Genomic DNA, 21,001 nt, shown 5'->3' on the forward strand with positions numbered 1-21,001 from the left:
CATTTCTGATTTTAGGTATATGCCTAAATTATAAACCAAGGGAATAAAGAAATCATCTACTTTGTTACTTTGTTACTTTGCAACATCTCCTTTGCTGCTTACCTACTCTTACTTCCCTTTGTTCAGAGTGGTTCCATGTATAATGAAGAACATTTAAACAGTAAAATCATTGTTTTAAATTTACATTCTCCATGACTCAACTTTCACACTTAAAAGAATCCTTCAGCATGTATACATACAACTATATGTATAAAGATGTTCATCACAGTATTGAGATGTAACCTGAATGTTCATGATGGGAGATGGGTTAATTAAATTATGGTCTCTCAATAGTGGAATAATATGCAGTCATTTAAAGAATGAGGCATAACCACGTGAATTGATAAAAGAAAATGCCTATGATAAATTGTTGAATGAAAAAGCAACCATTTGGTAGAAGTTTAACCTTAGGCAAGTCCCTTAAATTCTTTGTGCCTCAGATTTCTTTGTCTTAAAGCGAGGATCAAGACTTTTGTAATTTTTAATACACATGAAGTGTTCAGAAGACTATCTGCTTCACTCAACAAGTTTGAGCTATTATCAGTGCGTAATTCAGTAAAAGCATGTGTATATGCATCTAGTTATTTATAAAATATAGACATATATAAGTGCATTTAAAAATCTGAAAGGACACGTCAGACTGTTGTTAATTCTAAGGAAATAGGATTAAAGAGGAGATTACTCACATTTTTATATTATTCTGTGTTAGATTTATTCTACTAGCAGGTATTACTTTTTTTAACATGAAGAAACATTTAAATGGATAAAAGTGGTCCATTATATTGCTAGATGTTTAGAAAATAACAAGTGCTTCATTAAAATAGAGGGATAGATATGACCAAAAAGCTGATGTTAAAGCATTCAAATAAACATCTTATCATTTTGCCTAATAATATCACTCATGTTTTTCTTCTCTTAGTTCATTTGAACCTTGAAAACTTTCTATTTGATTCATTTGATGAACATGCTTTCAAGAATTATTTATTTTTCACAGTGTATCCATTTTTTAAAGAAAATTCTGCTGCAATACATGTAGCATCTGATTTTAATGCTGATTAGTATAATTGAGCAATGTGGATATTAATTTTAAGAAAAGATATAATGTTTACACCATTTTGCTATAATTGAGTTTTTTTTGATGAATATGAGTATATTAATGTGCTTAAACAAGTAGTGTTAATATTTTAATCTTGGGGGCTCTTTTTCATTATTTACTTCAATCTTATTTTAATAATAAGAGAAAGAAGCCAGATTGATATAAAGTATCTATAGTTTTGTCAGTTTTTTTACCCCATTCCTGGGGCTCCCTGGAGCTTTAACCATTGATACCTCCTTCCCTCACTCCCTCTTTTCTTGTGAACTTAGAAAGTGACTTCTTTTTAAATCATTGAGATTTTAATAGGCATAAATTGGGAGTGAAACGGACTCGTTGGTTCCAGTTCTGCCACTTACTCATCATGTAAATATTTGGAGTCACGTAACCTCTCTGTAATGTAATAAATCCTTTAACTGTTGGGAATGGTAAATTAATATAGTCTTACCCACCGCACAGAGCTAATGGAATTTCGTTGGCTGTAAAGCATTTAATAAGCCTATATGATGCCAGTGATTTTTTGTCAGTACAGAGTAATGAAAAAGTCAACAGGGCCCCAATAGTGATATTGGGCCCTGGGGAATCTCAGTAACATGCCTAAGGTCTGTTGAAACAGAGAAAATAGCCGTGGAATATAAATATAATATAGTCAAAGCACTAAGTGGAGGAGGGTTAGGAAGGAGGGCATTCTACAAGCCTGGATACTCTTAGACTTCAAAATGGCAACTGGGGTCTAATCCCCTTTGCTTTGGCTTCCCTTCAACCCTTCTGGGGTTGCTACTTTGTTACTTTCCCTACTGCTGGGATAAGAGGATGGCAGCATGGTGACCCAGAAGGACCCAGACAACACTGTCACCCTCTCACTACAAAATCACAGCAGAGGCCCTTACTCTGCTAGGAACTTTTCTTTATCTTATATCCATCATTTCCTCATCACCAGGGCTGGTGGTAAAACTGTATGATCTAGAAAATACCTAGTTTGAATTTCTTTTTGTTTGTTTGCTTATATATTTTTTATTGTTTTATTTATTTATTTTAACTTTATTTTTTTATTGAAGTATAGCAGATTTACAATGTTGTGTTGAATCTCATTATTTTAAAAGAGGCATCAAGAACCTAGAAAACCCTTTTTTCACTCAGCAGTCTTGTTTTAAAAAAGTTTTATATGCTGTGGGCTCAGAAAAGTATATGCTACATGTCAAAGCTTATTGACTCCTGTTTTTGTTTTTTTGTTTGTTTGTTTTTTGTTATAACCCAAAGAAAATGGGTAGATGTAGGATGAGGATGGTGAGGGGAGCACGCATAGAAGTGAAAAACATATGAAAGGCAATAGTGTATTTCAGAAAACACTTTGTAGTACTTACCCTTTGTCATATACAAAGTCGAATGTAAATTATTTATGTGACCCATTTACATTGTTCTCCAAATGTCTGTTTTCCTTCCCATGAATGTTATCTATAGCTATGTTGTAAGTGAACTTGGAAGAAAGGAACTATGATAAAGCATCCAATTTATAATCGAACATACAGGTGTGTCTCCAACGAATAAGAAGTGTGCTGCGTAAGACCCACCAGTTGTGTGCCGTCTAGCCATGGATGTACCTTGTGTGTTATTTTCCTACTTTGTCCTTTACTTTATAGACATGGTTTCTTTTGTTTGACCCACAGCTTCTCCTCTTCCTTAAAGCCTTTTCTGAAGCAGAGCAGACAAAGTTGGCCATGCTGTCTGGGATCCTGCTGGGCAATGGCACCCTTCCTGCCAACATCCTCACCAGTCTCTTTACTGACAGCTTAGTCAAAGAAGGTATTTATGCTCATTTTCTTACCTGTCAGATGTGAAAAGAAAAGAAAAGCCAAAGATAGAAAAACACCAGTGCCTCTTCTTTTTTTTTTTTTTTTTTTAATAAATTTATTTATTTATTTATTTTGGCTGCGTTGGGTCTTCGTTGTTGCGCATGGGTTTTCTCTAGTTGTGGCGAGCTGGGGCTACTCTTCATTGTGGTGTGCAAGCTTCTCATTGTGGTGGCTTCCCTTGCTGTGGAGCATGGGCTCTAGGCGTGCGGGCTTCAGTAGTTGTGGCTCGAGGGCTCTAGAGCACAGGCTCAGTAGTTGTGGCGCATGGGCTTAGTTGCTCCGCGGCATGTGAGGTCTTCCCAGCCCACCAGTGCCTCTTCTTAGTGTTCTCTACTTCCCACCCATCCTCCATGTAAGAGACTTGTGTGTGTGTGTGTGTGTGTGTCTTCAAACAATAAGAGAATTGTACATGTTTCTTGTAGGCAATTAGGAGAAAAAATATGCACACCTATACAAAGACAAATAAAGAATAATAATAAGCTGGAATTTTTGGTGTAAGACTCAATGCCTAGGTCAAATACCCTGAAATTGATCTGGTCCAAACCATTTCTCTCAGCATAGATGCTTACTGGCATACTTTGTTGGGACAGTGCTTCATTGTGCAGGACTCTTTTGTGCTTTGTGGGACATTTAACCTTTTTGCCCTCAGACACAGAATGCCAGCCTAAAACACCCGCCTCCATTTAGCAGAATAGCCAAAAATGGCCCTTCACATTCCCAGATGCCCCCTTAAACTGTTGTTCATTTCCCTGGTTGGGACCAGTCTTCTGGACTGTTTCCCCTCAAGATGCTGTGCTCAGAAGTTCATTTTGATCACATTTTTCAGATATTCTTTCTGTTTTAGAAGTCCAGATGGCTGCGTCAGAGTTTTGCTTTAATTTTAAGACATTAAGAGTTTGATGGGCATACATACGATTACTTGATTATAGAATAATACAGAAGTGGGCTTTTTTTCTTGCAGGAGGATAATGATATTCAAGTTATAATGCAACACAAAACAAAGAGTTCTTTTTTTCTTAAAAATAAATTAAAAGAGCTTTTGCGAACACGTCGGGCTTCCCCGGTGGCGCAGTGGTTGAGAATCCGCCTGCCAATGAGGGAGACACGGGTTCGCGCCCTGGTCTGGGAAGATCCCACATGCCGCGGAGCGACTAGGCCCGTGAGCCACAATTACTGAGCCTGCGCGTCTGGAGCCTGTGCTCCGCGACAAGAGAGGCCGTGATAGTGAGAGGCCCGTGCACCGCGATGAAGAGTGGCCCCCACTTGCCACAACTGGAGAAAGCCCTCGCACAGAAACGAAGACCCAACACAGCCATAAATAAATAAATAAATAAATAAATTTAAAAAAATAAAAAAATAAAAAAATAAATTAAAAGAGCTTTTGCGAACACATCTGTTTCTTCTTAGAACTGGGTTTTTCTCCTACAAATGTGAAGTCCCAGCCTCATTCATACCTGCAGTGAAATGGGTTATAGTTTCTTGTAGCTGAGAAAAGAATAGTAAATTGAGAGTCAAATGATATTATTTAGAGATTCTCTATAGTTTTCAAGCTCTCTAATTGTTATTAATATATTGTTAATACTATAGCACTTTAAAGTATTCTCCTGAAGAGAATTCATGATCCTTCATGTTTTACTTATGGTACTAGACATTTTATACTAGGAAGACAAGATAAAATGTAAACAGTAAATACTAATTACATCAGATTATCCCTAGTGTTTATAACAGAAAATATTTGCCTTTCTGGTTGTATGAAAAACCTAAATGATGTATACAATTTCTTTTGAAATGTATTAAAAAATAAATTATTAGAAGGATAAATGGACAGATGTCCATTTATGTATGTAAAGCAAATACAGCAAAATATTAACTGTTATAGAATCTAGATGGTCAGTAAATGAGTGTTTATTGTTCAACTTTTCTTATGTTTAAAATTTTTTATGGTAAAATGTTAGAGGGGTAGGAAAGGAGAAGAAAAATACCTTTGTTATGGAAGTGACATAGTACCTATGTCATATGTTTTTTCTTTATACTCCACCATCTCTAGAAACAAAAGTATTAAACATTTCCTTCCCAAATAGGAAAGGATTATGAAATTATACCTTTTCCCCAACCTCCCACCCAACAAATGGCTATGGGGGACCCTCCACTCAGTAAAATCTCAAGTACAAATAAATTTCTCCTATCCTTCCACCAAGAGCCACTTTTAATGTAAAATGATAGGTTTGAGCCTGGTTTTTAGACTCCTAGTTTCAAGCATGCTTTATTTCTCTTACTTACAATGAGGATTACAAGATCTGTTATCTTTATTTTTATTTAATTACATAAATTTATATTATGTTTTATACTGACTTTTGGAACTAATGGTAATGTTAAAAATCCAGGGCTTCCCTGGTGGCGCAGCGGTTGAGAGTCTGCCTGCCAGTGCAGGGGACACGGGTTCGAGCCCTGGTCTGGGAGGATCCCGCATGCCGCGGAGCGGCTGGGCCCGTGGGCCACAATTGCTGAGCCTGCGCTTCTGGAGCCTGTGCTCTGCAACGGGAGAGGCCGCTATAGTGAGAGGCCTGCGCACCGCGATGAGGAGTGGCCCCTGCTTGCCACAACTAGAAGAGAGCCCTCGCGTGGAAACGAGGACCCAACACAGCCATAAATAAATAAAAAAAAAAAAAAAAAAAAAAAAATCCAGGTCAACAAGTTGATAACATAAAATTCTCCAGGTCATATCACAGGTTTTATTGTCACAGACAATTTGGGGGGCTTAGTTTCTCTGCTATTCAAAAGAAAAGAATTGGGTAAAGTTGTTGTCTGTATAAATTATATATTATATATATATATATATCAATTGAATTTGTTTACTGGCAAGTAACTGGAAGACAGGACTCAAATTTGTATACAAGGGCATTTCTTTTTTTCTTTCTTTCTTTTTTAAAAATTTTTTTTTTTTTTGCAGTATAGTTGATTTACAATGTTATGTTAGTTTCAGATGTATAGCAAGAGTGATTCAGTTATATATACACACACACACACACATATACATTCTTTTTCAGATTCTTTTCCCTTATAGGTTACTACAAAATATTGAGTATAGTTCCCTGTGCTATACAGTATGTCCTTGTTTGTTATCTATTTTATATATAGTAGTATGTATATGTTAATCCCAACCTCCTAAGTTTCCCCCCCCACCCGCCCCACCAAGGGCATTTATTTCTTATGTAACAATAAATATAAAAGCAGAGCAGACTTCAGGGTGAACAGCAATATCATTCAGGACTCAGGCATTTTCCCCCATTACCATAGCATCGACTTCATTCCAAGGGTGGACTCCTTAGCCTTTAAAAAGAAGTCTGCTGGTTCATTTATGGCACAGGCTTCTTCATTCAGGTTCAGTGGAAGAGCACTTCTGAACATAGGATAATTTATCTTGCCTTCAGCTGATTGGCTGAAATTGGCCACATGACCCACCCAGTAGTAATTGTTAGGGGATGCTATGGCCAATAAGTTAGATCACTAGACTAATCATTGCAGAAGAAGATGGTGCCAGGGCTGAGACTAATTAGATAGAAGTCACCTGGCCTGAGCAAAATGGGAACTCTCTTAGGAAAGAGGAAAGGAGAATAGACACTGCTTAGACCATCAACAATACTGAAGCCTTCAACTCAGAAAAATCAGTTTAATATTTCAACTACTCCTTAAGTCTTCATTACACAAATGCAACATTAATTTAGAAATCTGGAGTGTTCACAGAAAAGCTATTAGTTATCTGATTATTTATATTGGAAATAAATCCTATTATAAATATGGGTATGTAATTGAGTAGATTCCTGATTAACATAGCTATTTTTAAAATCTCTTTAAAAATATCCAGAAAAGATTTCAGCTTAAAGCAGCACTGCAGCACTAACATTTTTATACCTTAACTCGTGAATATTTTAAAATGCTTTTTACAAAAAGTAAAACTGTAAAGTAAATGATGCATGTTCATCTATAGCTTTATTTATTTATACCAGTCACTGTTAATGTTCTTTCACTGGTATTACTTATCAGCAAATTAGTTGACATGTTGACATTTCAGTTTTATGGCTTATGATTTATTTGCCGTACCTCAGGATCACGGTTAAAAATATGAAATACTGGTGAACCACAGGGTGAAATAGAGGCAAAACACTAGAAGATCCTTGGCTTTGAATCTGGTTTTGACCAAGGTAAAAATAAATAAATTTATGGTTATAACAGCTTGGAATTAGGGAGTCCAACTTTGAAAAGTACTTTAACATTTTTTCCTCTTTTTATGAAAATATTTTCTTGAGTAATGAATAGTACAGTGCCTAGAGAGCTTTCCATTTTTCCTTTGTACCAAATCAAGTCTTTGAGTTATTTAGTCATTTCAGGATACCTAATGGGAAATGTTGCCTTGTATATCATCACAAGTGGTTTTTGTTATAAAAGGTTTACTCTTTTTTTTTTTTTTTAACAGGCATTGCAGCCTCATTTGCTGTCAAGCTTTTTAAAGCATGGATGGCAGAAAAAGATGCCAACTCTGTTACCTCCTCTTTGAGAAAAGCCAACTTAGACAAGAGGCTACTTGTAAGTTGTCTGGGCAAAGGGTTGTATGTTTCATGCTTCTGCCTTGGCTCTGTCAATTGTGATGTAATACATAACAAATGCCCAAGTCTATGTCGAATTGGAACATGGTTCTTTTTATTTCTGTATTATTGGCAGATAGAAACTAATTACAGTTTAATCTTTGTTGCATAAATAAATGGAATGATAAAATTAAAGAGTCATAGGGAATACAGAGACTTTCAAATTTAGAAGTTTGTTGACATAGTGATAACATTTATCACAATTAACTCTTTTGCAGCTAATAACTATAGAAATTTAAAGTTTTAATATGAAATTTAAAGTCACATCGATCCCACCTAATTAGACATTTGTGATTATCTTGGGTCGTAGTTGAATGACACTGTCCTCAAATACACTTTAGTTTGTTAACAAAATAAAAGGTTAAAGAAGATTCCTTGTTTATACTAAGATTCCTTGGAAATACTTAGATATTTAAGAAAGCTAACAAGTTAATAGTAATTTGAAGCTCCCAGTATCATGATTGCTTGATTATATTTTTATGTCTTTTTGTATTTTTCAAAGAAAATCAAGAAACATATTTTGTCCTCATAATTTCTATCTGCTCCCTGTAATTTGTTTCTGCCAGAAGCAGCAGCTGTGTAGATGACAGAGATTGCTTCAAGTGAAATTGCTTTTACAATTTTAGGACAAAGTCTAAAATTGCAAGACATGCTTGCCGTCTTCTCTTTACCTAATTACTTATCTGTTTTCTCTTCCATTGTGTTCTGTGCAAGGGTGTTGATTCATGGGATAATTCCAAATCTGGCTCATTGTAAACTCTTGTATTTTCAATGAGTTAAAATTCCTTTATCTGTTGAGGTTTACCTAAAATAGCCCTGTTTGGGTCTTGGAAGTCTTTAGAATATGATAAAGAAGAAAAATTAAGTCTAGATTCTTGTTAATTTCTGCCACTGATAATACTTTTCATTTAACTTATATTTATTAAGTGCCTGCTCTGTGCCAGGCACAGTCCTAGAAGCTGTGGAGCCAGTAGAGACAGGACAGAAAAATTTCCTGCCTTCATGGAACCTACTCTCTAGCAATGAAGGGTAAATAGAAGTCACAGAAGACAAGTGAATAGGTTGCTGATGTGGGTGGAAGTTCATATGAAGGAATATATTCTTGTCCCTGAGTCTGTGGATTAGCTGTATCTTGGCAAGGCCCCAGCCCTTTCATTCTCGGTCCCAGGCTGAAGGAGCAGCTCCCATCTGGGCTATTCTGTCCTCATGGCAGAGGACAGGAACACAGGTGACTGAAGGGAGATATTCCGGTGCTTTAAAAGCTCACCTTCTTTCGTCAAAAGAAGTCATTGAGAAGCCAGGCTTGGGGTAGGAAGATTTAGTCCACTCATGGGCTACTTCTCCACCTGTGAAGACAGATACAGCAAGGAAGGTCTTCACTGAATACTTGTTTAAGGGAGAAGCGGGGGTGAATTATTAGGAACAAAGATACAATTACAACTTAACCACAAAAGACTCATTTATTTCTTAAAGCATGGTTCCTTAAAGATGCCAATAGGCAGAGCTTGGCTAACTTAATTAGGTTACTTCATTAAAAATTTTTTAATGTATTTCCTTTTTGAAAAACACATATCATTTAACTGTTCTTACTAGGTTTCTTTGTCTACATATGTTTTGAACATGAAAAGCATAGGTAGCAGTTTCTACCAGAAACACCATGAGGACAGGGTGGTTGTGCCTTAGAACCATGCCTGCCTGATATCATGCCCCCCGTCACTGGAAAAGGGAACAATGATCAAGACATTGGCTAGTAGCTTTTCTAGGAGCTGAAGATATTGAAAGAAATCAAGCAAGCAACCTGTGCCTTTATGGGGCTTACATTCTATTTCAGGGGGACAGGCAATAAACTAAATAAACAATTAAAATACGTGGTATAATAAAAAGTGAAAAACTAAATAGGGAAGCACTGAGGAGTGTCAGTGTGGTATGAGGAGGCCTCTCTGATAAGGTGACATTTGTGTGAAGAAGCGATCTATTTAGATATCTCCAGGAAGAGTATTCCAGGCAAAGGCAAGAGAAAATGCAAAGGCTTTGAGGCATGGCATGTTGTGGACAGCAAGAAAGAGAGAGTATTTAGTAAGAGCAAAACTGTAGGAGATCAGGTCAGAGTCACAGCAGGCCCCCTGTCATCTAAGAACTTTGGCTTTTATTCTGAGTAAGATGAGAAGTTTTTTGGAAAAGTCTCTGCAAAACGTGCATAATGTGATTTTGGGGTCTTAACAGGATCTCTCTGGCTGTTGCATTGGGAGTAGATTCAGGAGCAAGGGCAGAAGTAGGGAGACCTTAATCTAGGGATGAGGTGATAGAGGTTTTTACCTGGGTAGGATTTTTCTAACAAATGCAAACTATGTTCCAAGTTAGTAAAAGTCATGATATGATTTATACTGATTTTAGCTCAGTTTAATCAGAATAATAATTTTTAAGATGTTATGTATCATTCATAAGGACTGTGGTTATAGTTCATAAAAATAAATAAAAAACCACTAGTAACATGTGTGATGATGTCTTACTCTTAACTTTCCATCAGAATTTGCAGTCACATTCTCCCTAAATTGAGTATTGAATGCCGGCACGAGTAACAGAGTAATTATTGCCTTTGGGGTCACACAGCTATGTCCTTAAATATTTCTGGCTGCATAATTTGGGTCAAGCTGCTTAGCCTTGTTGAGACTTAGTTTATTTTTGTAGAAAAATTTCTACTTTTTACAATTATGAGTAAAATGCCCACCACCTCTTGATTCATAGAAGAAACTCAAAATTAAACTAGTTCCCTGCCCCCCCCAAATTTGAAAGGCCTCTTGAATGGTAGAATAAATATCAGTGACAAAATTTCAGTCAGGTATGAAATGTTTGCTTTAACATGAATGTGTGTTTGATAGCTGCTCCCACCAACTCTGTTCTGACATTTTGAAACTGATGACTCAACAAGGCAAATTATGGGATGATGGTACAGAGAATACTGAAATTTGAGTCATGACAGAAGCCATCTGGCTATGTCCCTCTGCTTGGTGGCAAACTCGTTGCAGATCTTTCTTCTGAGATTTTTATTGAAGCCACATAGCCATTGGCCATCTATATATGCAAATCTAACCATCATAAAAGTTTGGATCTATCTTGTAGACTCTGCAGCAGTCTGAAAAATGCGAGAGCTTTGAAAATTGCCTTCCTTTCTTAGTTGGGTGTTGGCGTCACACAGGGTTAGAACATGACTAAGTGTTCCTGAGACTCTGCCGAGCTGTGTAAGGTGAAATGGAAGTGAGGTGAAAATATGAGGGCAGCCATGGTGTGCTGCTCTTTTAAAAAATTTCCAACAGAATTATGTAATGAATTGAAGAGATAGTAGGGCGGATTTAGATTAGATCTCGCCATGAACTTAATTTAGAGCCACCATCGTTAAGAGATACAACAAAAATTCCCTTTAGCTCTGAGCTGTTAGTTTAGAATAATAGCAGCATTTTCCTTAATGAAATGCTGAATAGAAGCCCTTGAGATGATAATAGTCAATGTTGTTTTCCTCATATTATCTCAGATCATTTCAGCATTACTAAAACTGGCTTTGGTCTGTTAACTCATAGTTAAGGAAACAGTGTGGTTAATGATTTCAGTTTTTTCTAGTCAGTTTAAAATAATCCCAACGTTATTCAGGGTTATCATCTTATTTGTACTCAATTTAGCAAATTTAGCTCTGTTTTTGTACATGCTACACTTTGATTAAAGTAAAAGAAGAAGTAAATAGCAGTGCCAAATGAGTGAAACTAGTTTATGTAAGTTGCTTAGCATTTTTTATTCTCTTTCTTTGTCAGATTGCCTAATTTTGGAAGGTACCTTAGCAGATGCTCAAGAAATATATCCGAGATTTATTCTTTTGAAAAACTCAATCCTTCTTCTTTTCTTCCAAATATGAGATACTCTAAGTGCTCTCTTAATATGAAAGTGTTGTTCTTTATGCTTGCTGAAATGTGAATGGCATGTCGTATAACAGTCTCTCTTCTTTTCTCTCCCAGGAGCTCTTTCCAGTTAACAGACAGAGCGTGGATCATTTTGCTCAGTACTTCACTGACGCAGGTCTTAAGGAGCTCTCCGACTTCCTCCGAGTCCAGCAGTCCCTGGGCACCAGGAAGGAGCTGCAGAAGGAGCTCCAGGAGCGTCTTTCTCAGGAATGCCCGATCAAGGAGGTGGGGACCGTGGACTGACATCACTGCAAACCCGTTTAGCGAGACGGATGATGTAGCCTGTGCAGCACAAGCTTTACCTCCCTTAAGGAGACCTCCCTTTGTTTATTGCTATGAACTTGAGGCCCTTTTCATACCATTTAAGTGAGCTCGATTTCAAAGTATCAGACTCCTCCAGGATGTTCCAGAAAATAATGAGTATTTCCACACAAGTGACTTATTTAACCAGGTTGCTATGGTTGTCAAAATGTTTCATCTGTTAAATAGATTTACTCTCCACTAGCAGTATATACCTCGATTTATGGTAGTTTTCCCATTTTATTGCAGATTACATAATATGGTTAAGTATTGGGTTAATATATATAGGTTTTAATTTTAAGACAAAAAAGGGGTGATTTTGCATTCATATCATGGGTAAAGACCAGTTGGACCAGTGGCTCATTGGATCCCACTCATAATAGTTGCGTATTCACATAACGTAAATACTGCCTTTTTGTATAGCTATCATTCATACGGCTATGATTGTATCTTTTTTTTTTTTTTAAGTCCTGCCTGAAGAAAACTTCCTATTTGAACTTTTAAAAACTTTTACATGATAATTCAAAAATTGCATAAAGAGTCCTTTCCTTTTGCCACTTACTCCCAAGTCCCAAATCCTCACTACCTTGCGTGCTCACAGCCTTGCAAGGTACCTTTTGCGGTTTAAGACTGGAGAATTCCAGACCGATGCTGTCCAGCAGGTGGAGTTGTTGGTCCTAAGTCTCATGGCGTTAAGGTCAGCAATATATTCAGTAATCTTTCTCCAAGCAAACAACTTGAACGTGATTTAACATGGGGGAAAAAAAGCAAACCAAATAACGCTGCGATACCTTTAGGTGCAGAGATGTCACCTTTCTTTGCAGCTTTCCCCAACCCAGCTGGGGGACTAGGACTTCCCAGTTCCTTCTGTTCTCAAAGGCTGCTTAACCCACAGCTGACCCCTCTGTACCCCAGGCCAGCAGGAAAGAAAGCAATGTATTTTCATTAAAAAAAAGGAAGGGAGAAAAATAACTGTACTACTCACAAAGTAGTACACGTGAGATATATTGATATTATGGTTTTTAATCACTTCTGAGGCCCTCACCTCTTTTTGTGACTCTATGCAAAAGGAGAAAGACTTTTCCAAACAAGTTTAATATAAGATACACTGTTAGACAGATTCTATTCCATACGATCAGGTTTTAGGATACATTTGCATATTTAAAAGTAATTCTGAAGGGAAAATAGCCTGCTCAGTGTTGCTGCTTTGATATGTATCATATAAAAAAAAAGTCTTTGCACTTTACAGTTTATTTACATGAGGCATGAGGATCATCAAAAGCGATAATTAGGGAAGAGATATGGGAACATATGTATATGTATAACTGATTCACTTTGTTATAAAGCAGAAACGAACATACCATTGTAAAGCAATTATACTCCAATAAAGATGTTAAAAAAAAAAAAGCGATAATTAAAGAATAAATTGCAGAGAATGCCTTGTACAAACCCAAGACATTTTTCAAGAGGTTTAAAGTTAAGGATCGGAAGTAAAAATTCACAGCTCTGTTGCCTTCTTCAAACCCCAGAAAGTCAAGCTGGCTTAAATAATCTTTGCCCTGCTTTACTCAAAGGGGTTCCTGCCTGTAAAAGAATAGCCCCTAAGAAACCACGATTCTCTTTTTTTATTTTCTATTATCCAGCACCTCCTGGCCAGAGATAAGCCTATTACTTTTGGGACTAAAAATAAATCTGCTTTGAGAACAAATCATTGTGTTTTTCCTGCCTCTCGTAACTTGAGAGTATATGCCAGGAGGGGAGGAACTGAGCAGAATATTTGTCTGCCCCTAACCTTTTACTGATCGGGCACAGTGAGAGGGGAACTCCCCATCTGTCTGTTACTCTCTGACTCCTTTTTTTTGTGAAATTTAGGTGGTGCTCTATGTTAAAGAAGAAATGAAGAGGAACGATCTTCCAGAAACAGCAGTGATTGGACTGCTGTGGACCTGTATAATGAACGCTGTGGAATGGAACAAGAAGGAAGAGCTCGTTGCCGAGCAGGCCCTCAAGCATCTGAAGGTACAGGGTCCCAACAGGGCGCAGTCTCGGCTGCAGGCCAACTGCAGCTCTTAACAATGCGATGGATGGGTTCTAATCATAATTCGCCCACACTCAGTCCAAACATGTACTTCCTAGTGTTTTTCTTTTCAAATTTGCCGCTACCTAAAATGTTTCAGGTGTAAGAGCTTATGAAATACCTAAGGGTAAGTTCTTACTAAAAACAATGTCAGAAAATCCACAGAATAGTCATATATTCAGTATTTAAAGGGAAATATAGTCTAACTGTTGGTTCTCCTTCTACATGACAAAAATTCTTAATGAGTATTTTTTAAGTAAACTACAAGCTGACATTAGAATTTGAAAACTGAGTGGTGGAAGAAATCAACTGATTGTGTAAATTGTATATTTTTTGTGGGGAGATACATATGTTTTTGCTTTTATTGTCCTCTCCCTATAAAAGTGTCTTAAGACAAGTGGAAGACTTAGAGCCTGCCTTCAGAGTTTACACTTGAATTGGGAGGTCAACAGGTACCTAGTTTAAACTAGGTAGGATGTAAATTCAGATAACTCTCAGTATTTAGGAGGACAGAGCAGTGAGTAGCCTATGCAGGTTAAGTTGACCAGGGAAGGCTCAGAGGTCGAGTTAAGTGTTGAGCTGAGTAGGTCTTAGAGAAAACAATAGCCAAACATCAACAACTGGAAGCCAAGGTCATCTGGGACGAAGGGAACAGTCTGAACAAAACCATAAAGATGACATGTGAGGGGTCTGGGATGTTTGGGAAGGAGACGCCCACTCTTCCAGTGGCAGAGCCACACGTCAGTGGTGGAGGGGTCACAGCAGCCCTGGGAACCTTTGGAACTTAGGAACTCTGTTTTATTTTCACAGGACCCATTAGACAGACAGAGTAGCATAGCAGTTATCTTTAATATAGTCAGAATTTCATATTTGGTTTCTTTTAGTGGGTACAGTGAGAGAAATCTGATAAGGTGCAGGGATAAAAAATTCATTTTGATTGGTCACAATATTAGAATAAGATAATCCTCAAAGTTAAGATTTTCTAAGCAAACCTCCAGATTATTGTTATGATTCAAGTGGTGTCGGCCCTGCACCTCCCACGAAAGTAAATGGTTTTACTCCCCACTTCTGTTCCAGCAATACGCTCCACTCCTGGCTGTGTTCAGCTCCCAAGGCCAGTCAGAGCTGATCCTCCTCCAGAAGGTTCAAGAGTACTGTTATGACAACATCCATTTCATGAAAGCCTTTCAGAAGATCGTGGTTCTTTTTTATAAAGGTGTGTATCCATGTCGTCCTGCCACTATGTTTCTATGTTTTGTTGAAGCTTTTTGAGGGACAGAGTAGGGGGTGAGGCAGAGGGGGAAATAGGTTAATGATAGTCTTTGAGTTTTAGTGATGCAGCCATATTATGTAGAGAGAGAAGGTGCAAACACCATAGACATGCGTGGCCTCAGGAACCAGCCTGATGAGGACCCTGTACACTTGTCACTGGTGGAAATTGCTAGAAGACTGGTGATGAACTAATAATTTTGGTGGGGAGGGATGCTGAAAAAGACTGTAATTACAAAAAATAAGGTCTGTTTTTGAATTGTAAGGATTAGTTATAACAACGTTGATTACCAAATGTTTACGTATAGTATGTGCATACCTTTTCAGATGCCATAAAGCTGAGTTTAAAACTACTGAAATAATTAGCTTTTCACTTTGTATTTTAGTTATTTGGCCCAGCCATTCTCCTGTTTTCCAAGGAAATGGCTATTTTTAGAACTTCACATTTACTGTCTTGTTATTGTATTTATAAGGATTAGGTTGCCATGACAACTGGCACAGCCAGTTTATTAAAAATGAATGCTATTAGGGTTTTTTTTTTTTTTTAACATCTTTAGCTAGTAGGGTTTTAACTGATCTCAATCTCTATACCTATAGTATATAAAAAAAAATGATCCTGGACTCTTCTTTGGTCTAGGTTTTTGTAGTTTTATGAGGCGGGGGGGAAAGGAGCACTTAAAAAATGATACGTTTTGAACATTATAAAATGTTTATTAGCAGTTACTGCTATCTTAAATGGCATAACACAGAAAAGGCTAAAGTATAAATTAATACCAACCAACTGTTTCTTTGCTTTTTGATGTGTTCTTAAATTTGTCTATTTTGAATGACAAGTTGGGCATTTGGAATGTAAAAATTTTACGTTACTGATGACTAGCTATTTTTAAAATGTTTAATAGCACTTCACTAAGAGTTTTAATTGGCTCTCCAGATTCTTCAAATGCATACATCTTGCCCACAAGGGTGTGGGTGATCTTTTGCTTTCTCAGCACTAAGGTATTTGGCACAATTTTCATTATCAGTGGGAGACTGTGATGACTGCCAAGTCCCATTTGAAATTCAGTAATAGGTGTTTTTCTGTGGCCAGATCTGAACTGACCCTCTTGGATGTGGTCATGAGATAGCAATGTCTTAAGTCTAGGTGACCCATCAGAACCAAACCCGCAGGTCCTATGGCCAACCCACCTGTGGTACCCAGGAGCCAAGAAAGAGAAGCAGCCCCCCGCAGCCAGTGGCCATTCTGTCCACACCGGCCACAGCTGGCTCCATTTTAAACTGGTAGAGAGGCCTGTGGGATAGGTTTCACATTCGCTTCACGAGTGGTCAATATTTTCCACTACAGAAAAGCAAACTGTTTATAAACTAGCTGCCTAAACACATAATTTCCTTCCTTGTTGTTGAATAGCCAACCCAGCCAAACAGTGTCTCTTACCAAATCCTTGTTTTTAACTGAGATGTAGTTGTTTGAGCCTCGTCTGCAGCAATACCTCATTTCATTATTATACTTAATTCAAACAAACAAAAAATAAACTGCTTTTTATCAGTAAAGGCATGTAAGTGGCATATAAACTATCAAAATCCTATTCTTCAAATTTCTCATTTTAACCATTAATGAATGCCAGCATCCTTCCCCATTAAACTTTTTATAACAACTACTAACAGCTAGCAAAACTGATTGCTTTGAGTTATTTCCTATTCTTCAGCCCCAAATGCTAAGGAACAGTGACCTGAAATTATAAAATAACCAAGCAGTGGGCGCTGAGAAGTAAAAAGAAGAGGCATTAGCTCTTCCTTAGGCCGTTGATTCACTAGGTAGTCAGCTTTTAAGTAGATTGTTTCAGTTAGTAAGGTCTGTGGCAAGTATGAGCAGGCCCAAGGGAACACAGGAGGATAAGTGTCAGTAACAGTTTTATTCTGACTCAGTTATTTGGAAATGAAATCAGGAAGCTTTTACAAATGGAAACCTAAACTGTATCACTGAAAAGTTAAAACTAAATGTCATTTTCTAGGTAATTTCATAATTTTCCACAAAATTATACATACAGGCTGGGTTTTTTTTTAGTAAAATAATTGCATTTTTTCTCTTGAGAACATGGAACCCCCAAGGAATGATTGTTCCATACTACTGTTAGGAGAGTTACTGTGTTTACCTTCCTTTTTGAATAGTACTTTTTACTTTGACCTTATTTCATCCAACAAACACTTGTGCACCTGGAGACATATATTTCATTTGTTTTTATGAGGATTTGGGTGCTCTTGTTGTGTATTTCATATGCCTAGGAAGGCTTGAGGACAGCATGTATTAAAGCACTCCTTTCCCAGTGCTCGTGTGCATGTGACTCACCTGGAGAGCTTGTTAAAACAGATTCCCCAGGGATCCTGATTCAGTGGGTACAGCATTGGGCCCGCAAATTTGCGTTTTAACAAATTTCCAGGTGTTGCTGTGACTGTTCATCCGGGACCACTGGTCTAAAGGGTATCGGATGCCAGAAGTGACAAATCCCATGAACTGTGGTAACATGGTTACGATTATACTTATCATTAATTCCATACACACATATACATTTTACAAATATCAGATAGTGTCTTGTTTGTTTCTTTTATCTAGTGATGTGGATCCGTTGACATTTTGCTTTCAAGCAGGTTTTCAAAAATGTAATGGAAATCATTTCTTCTTTTTAAATATCACATTATTCACTTTCTAAAATAATTTTCTTTCTTCCTGAAGCTAAGTACCATAGTCTCAGCATGTAGGTCTGAAAAATATATAACTACCTTCTCAAGTACCATTGGTATCTCTATCATGGCTTTTATTGTTTGCAGATATTTCTTAGGTTAAGTTCTGTTCCTCACGCACATTTTTCTAAAAGAAGTTTCTTATTCTTGTTCTAAAAAAAGGTTATTTGCCTTCTCACCATATAGTGCCAGCTTTCTTAAGGTAAATTATTTTTGACTTGTGTCCCTATGTGACACTGCTAATAAAAAGTACTGAATTTTCTAAGTTCCAAGTGACACAGTTTTCAACTTAAATATTTAAATAACTAACGTTACCTAAAACTTTGCAGTTCTCAAACCACTTTTACAATATTGTCTCTTTGACCCTCATGAAAACCCAAATTTTGAATTATAACTCTACACATTGAGACATATTTAGTTTTTCTCATCAAGTTCATCGATTTGTGCATTATACATTTATTGAATGCAAACTAGATGGCAAGTCTTATGTTATTAAATGCTGGGAATGAGATGATGAACAAAATAGTCCTTGACTTCCTAGATTTCAGAGTGTAGAAGAAAATCAAGAATCATAATCACCCTGTCAGTGGCTAAAATAAGGCTCATACAGATAGAGACTGATGAGGAGTGAAAGGATGATGGAGGAGGGGCCCCTAGCTCAGAGTTGAAGCTAACTTGGAGAAAGAAAAAGGAAGCCTCTCAAGGGACACAAGTATTTCACCAGAGATGATGAAGAAGTTGGCCGCATCGAGGGGAGAGAAGTGTACTGTAATGTGAGGGGGCTCTGTGCAATTGTAGAATGTCTTCCTTTCTTGCTGTACTTTTACTGATCCTCCGTATTCCTAGTATGCATTTTGGGAGATCACAACACTTTGTCATCTTCATCTCCCAGTTATAATGAACTCCTCTCCCTACTTTTCCTTAGTGGGAAAAAAAAGTTCTCTCTCTTCTTCATTTGTCAAGGAGTTCCTTCCTTTTTAGATTAGACTTTTCCCTACACAAAAGTCGACTTTCTTTTTGGTGTTCGTGCTTTGCCTCAAAGTTGCCCTGTGTAGGTGCTTATGTCCCTTCTTTATTATTTATTCCCCTGGGACTAGAAATTTGGTCTTGCAGCAGGTGTTTATTACTAAATTAGGTTCTTCTAAGAACTCAGCTCTGCACAGTTTGTCTGATTTTCAGTGGATGAGACATCCTATAAGTTTTACCGATCATGTATCGTCCTTTTCACAAGCACAGTCACTGACAAGGATTCTAGTAGTTGCATGGCCTCTTTCGGCCTCTGTGGGGCAATAAAACTCTCAACCTTCAGAGAATGAGCTCTGAACCTTCAGAAGGAAAACCTGAGACAAAGAGTATCGCTAAACTACACTCTCTGTTGCCTTTCCAACCTGTACATTGTGTCATAACATGATTCATTAAGGCGAGGAGAAAAAAGAGAATTTCTCTTTACATGTTTAATTCTATGTTTTGTTTTATAACATTAACAATAGCAGTTATATAGTACATGCATATAATTTATAAAACAAAAGATACACATATGTTGTGTGTACACACTCAGAATTGTCTTACTGATAGGGGAGCATGATCAAAACAGTTTGGAAATTATTGGTCTAAATCACAGGCATTTTAAAGATGTCATAAAAACAAATTATATAAACGGGACTTTAAAAATCCATGTTTGAGCTAATTAGCATTCCTGAAAGATTTCTGCAAAGCCATCTTACCCAGTAACAGGTCACTTCCTTGAGCTGTAAGGCATCTGCTCCTCATTGCTATGGAAACTGGACTTTGATGGCAAGAGGTAGGAGAATCCTTTCATCATTGTGAGTGGGGAGTGTGGAGCTGGAAGCACAAGAAACTGAAAGACTGGAAGCTAAGAGTAATTCCTTAGGGCTCCTGATTATAATTTTTATGTCTAGTGCTTATATATGAATAAATCCAGACTTCCTTCTTCCTTTGCAAAATGTAGTGTATTTAATGACCAAAATAAAAAATAAAACAAACTTTATATTTTCTAAAACCAATCATGTGCATTTTTAGTCAATTTGACCCCTTCAATTGAATCCAAGAGCCAATTATTAATTTTAATAAAACAAAGTTTTTGTTATGAAAAGATCACTGATGTTTTGAATGAAACCAGTATCAAATCATTTCTCTTGTTTTCATAAGTTAAAGGTATATTTTAACTGCAAAAACATCATTAGAATGATTTATCAGCATTTGCAATGGATTGGGCAGGCGTTGGGGACAATAATAAATCCTTTTTATCTGTTTTCCATCTCATTTCCCACACCAAAATCCCAAAAGATAACCTATTAGAACATTGGCAAAGTCTGTAGGCTATTTTTTTCATATTCCCCTTTCTATTCTTAACATTAAATATTCTAAATTAATGGTAACTTGAGGGTATCAAGGCATATTTGTGGAATTTAGAGTTCTAGGTAATAGTTAATAGATAACACTTTTTGTTTCTCTCCTAACAGTGTACAAGGAAAACATTACTCATGTGATTTAGATATTGTGCTGTGGGAAAGTAAATTTAGGAATTAGCGATAGAGTAATGTAGAACTTTGGATTATGTGTGTATTGGTCCCATGGTACACCCAGGAAGCTCATCATTATATTTAATTATTAACATTATTATTGCATCCTGTCTACATTTTTTTCATTTGCTTTTTTTTCCTCCTAAAGTAAATCGCCTTAAAAGACCAGTCATTTGTGGTTGCTGCTTAATCAAGATGTGTTTGCAGTTGGTGGCAGGACACAGAGTGTTCTGAAATGCTAGAATTGCTGATTCATTGGCAAAATTACAAAATAACCTAGTTTCCTACCAGCAAATTAGCACTGTGAGATTTTCAAGTCCCAGTCCCATCACCATCACTACCCTAACTACTAAAATACATAGGGCACTGCGCTATATGGAAATAAGCTTGGTTCTTGTCTTCTGATAAGTTTCAATACGAATTTCTTTTATAAAAGAGCTTTAATATTTGAAGTGATTGCTTTCTATTAAACTGTAAGACATGAAGTTGCTTTAAAAC

The 21,001-nt window shown here is 37.0% G+C and overlaps 1 protein-coding gene across 3 annotated transcripts in view; it reads left to right on the plus strand.

The window, feature by feature from the left end:
- BZW2 (basic leucine zipper and W2 domains 2) overlaps positions 1-21,001 on the plus strand; it is a 59,721-nt gene that overhangs the window by 37,404 nt on the left and 1,316 nt on the right. For all 3 annotated transcript variants that reach the window (XM_059933947.1, XM_059933949.1, XM_059933948.1), the window contains exons 6-10: positions 2,800-2,935; positions 7,460-7,569; positions 11,633-11,803; positions 13,751-13,897; positions 15,033-15,171. In XM_059933947.1, the coding sequence (XP_059789930.1) occupies positions 2,800-2,935; positions 7,460-7,569; positions 11,633-11,803; positions 13,751-13,897; positions 15,033-15,171 (703 nt within the window). The remainder of the gene's footprint in view (positions 1-2,799; positions 2,936-7,459; positions 7,570-11,632; positions 11,804-13,750; positions 13,898-15,032; positions 15,172-21,001) is intronic.

This window comes from Balaenoptera ricei, chromosome 9 (assembly GCF_028023285.1).
Source record: "Balaenoptera ricei isolate mBalRic1 chromosome 9, mBalRic1.hap2, whole genome shotgun sequence".
NCBI classification, from domain to species: domain Eukaryota; kingdom Metazoa; phylum Chordata; class Mammalia; order Artiodactyla; family Balaenopteridae; genus Balaenoptera; species Balaenoptera ricei.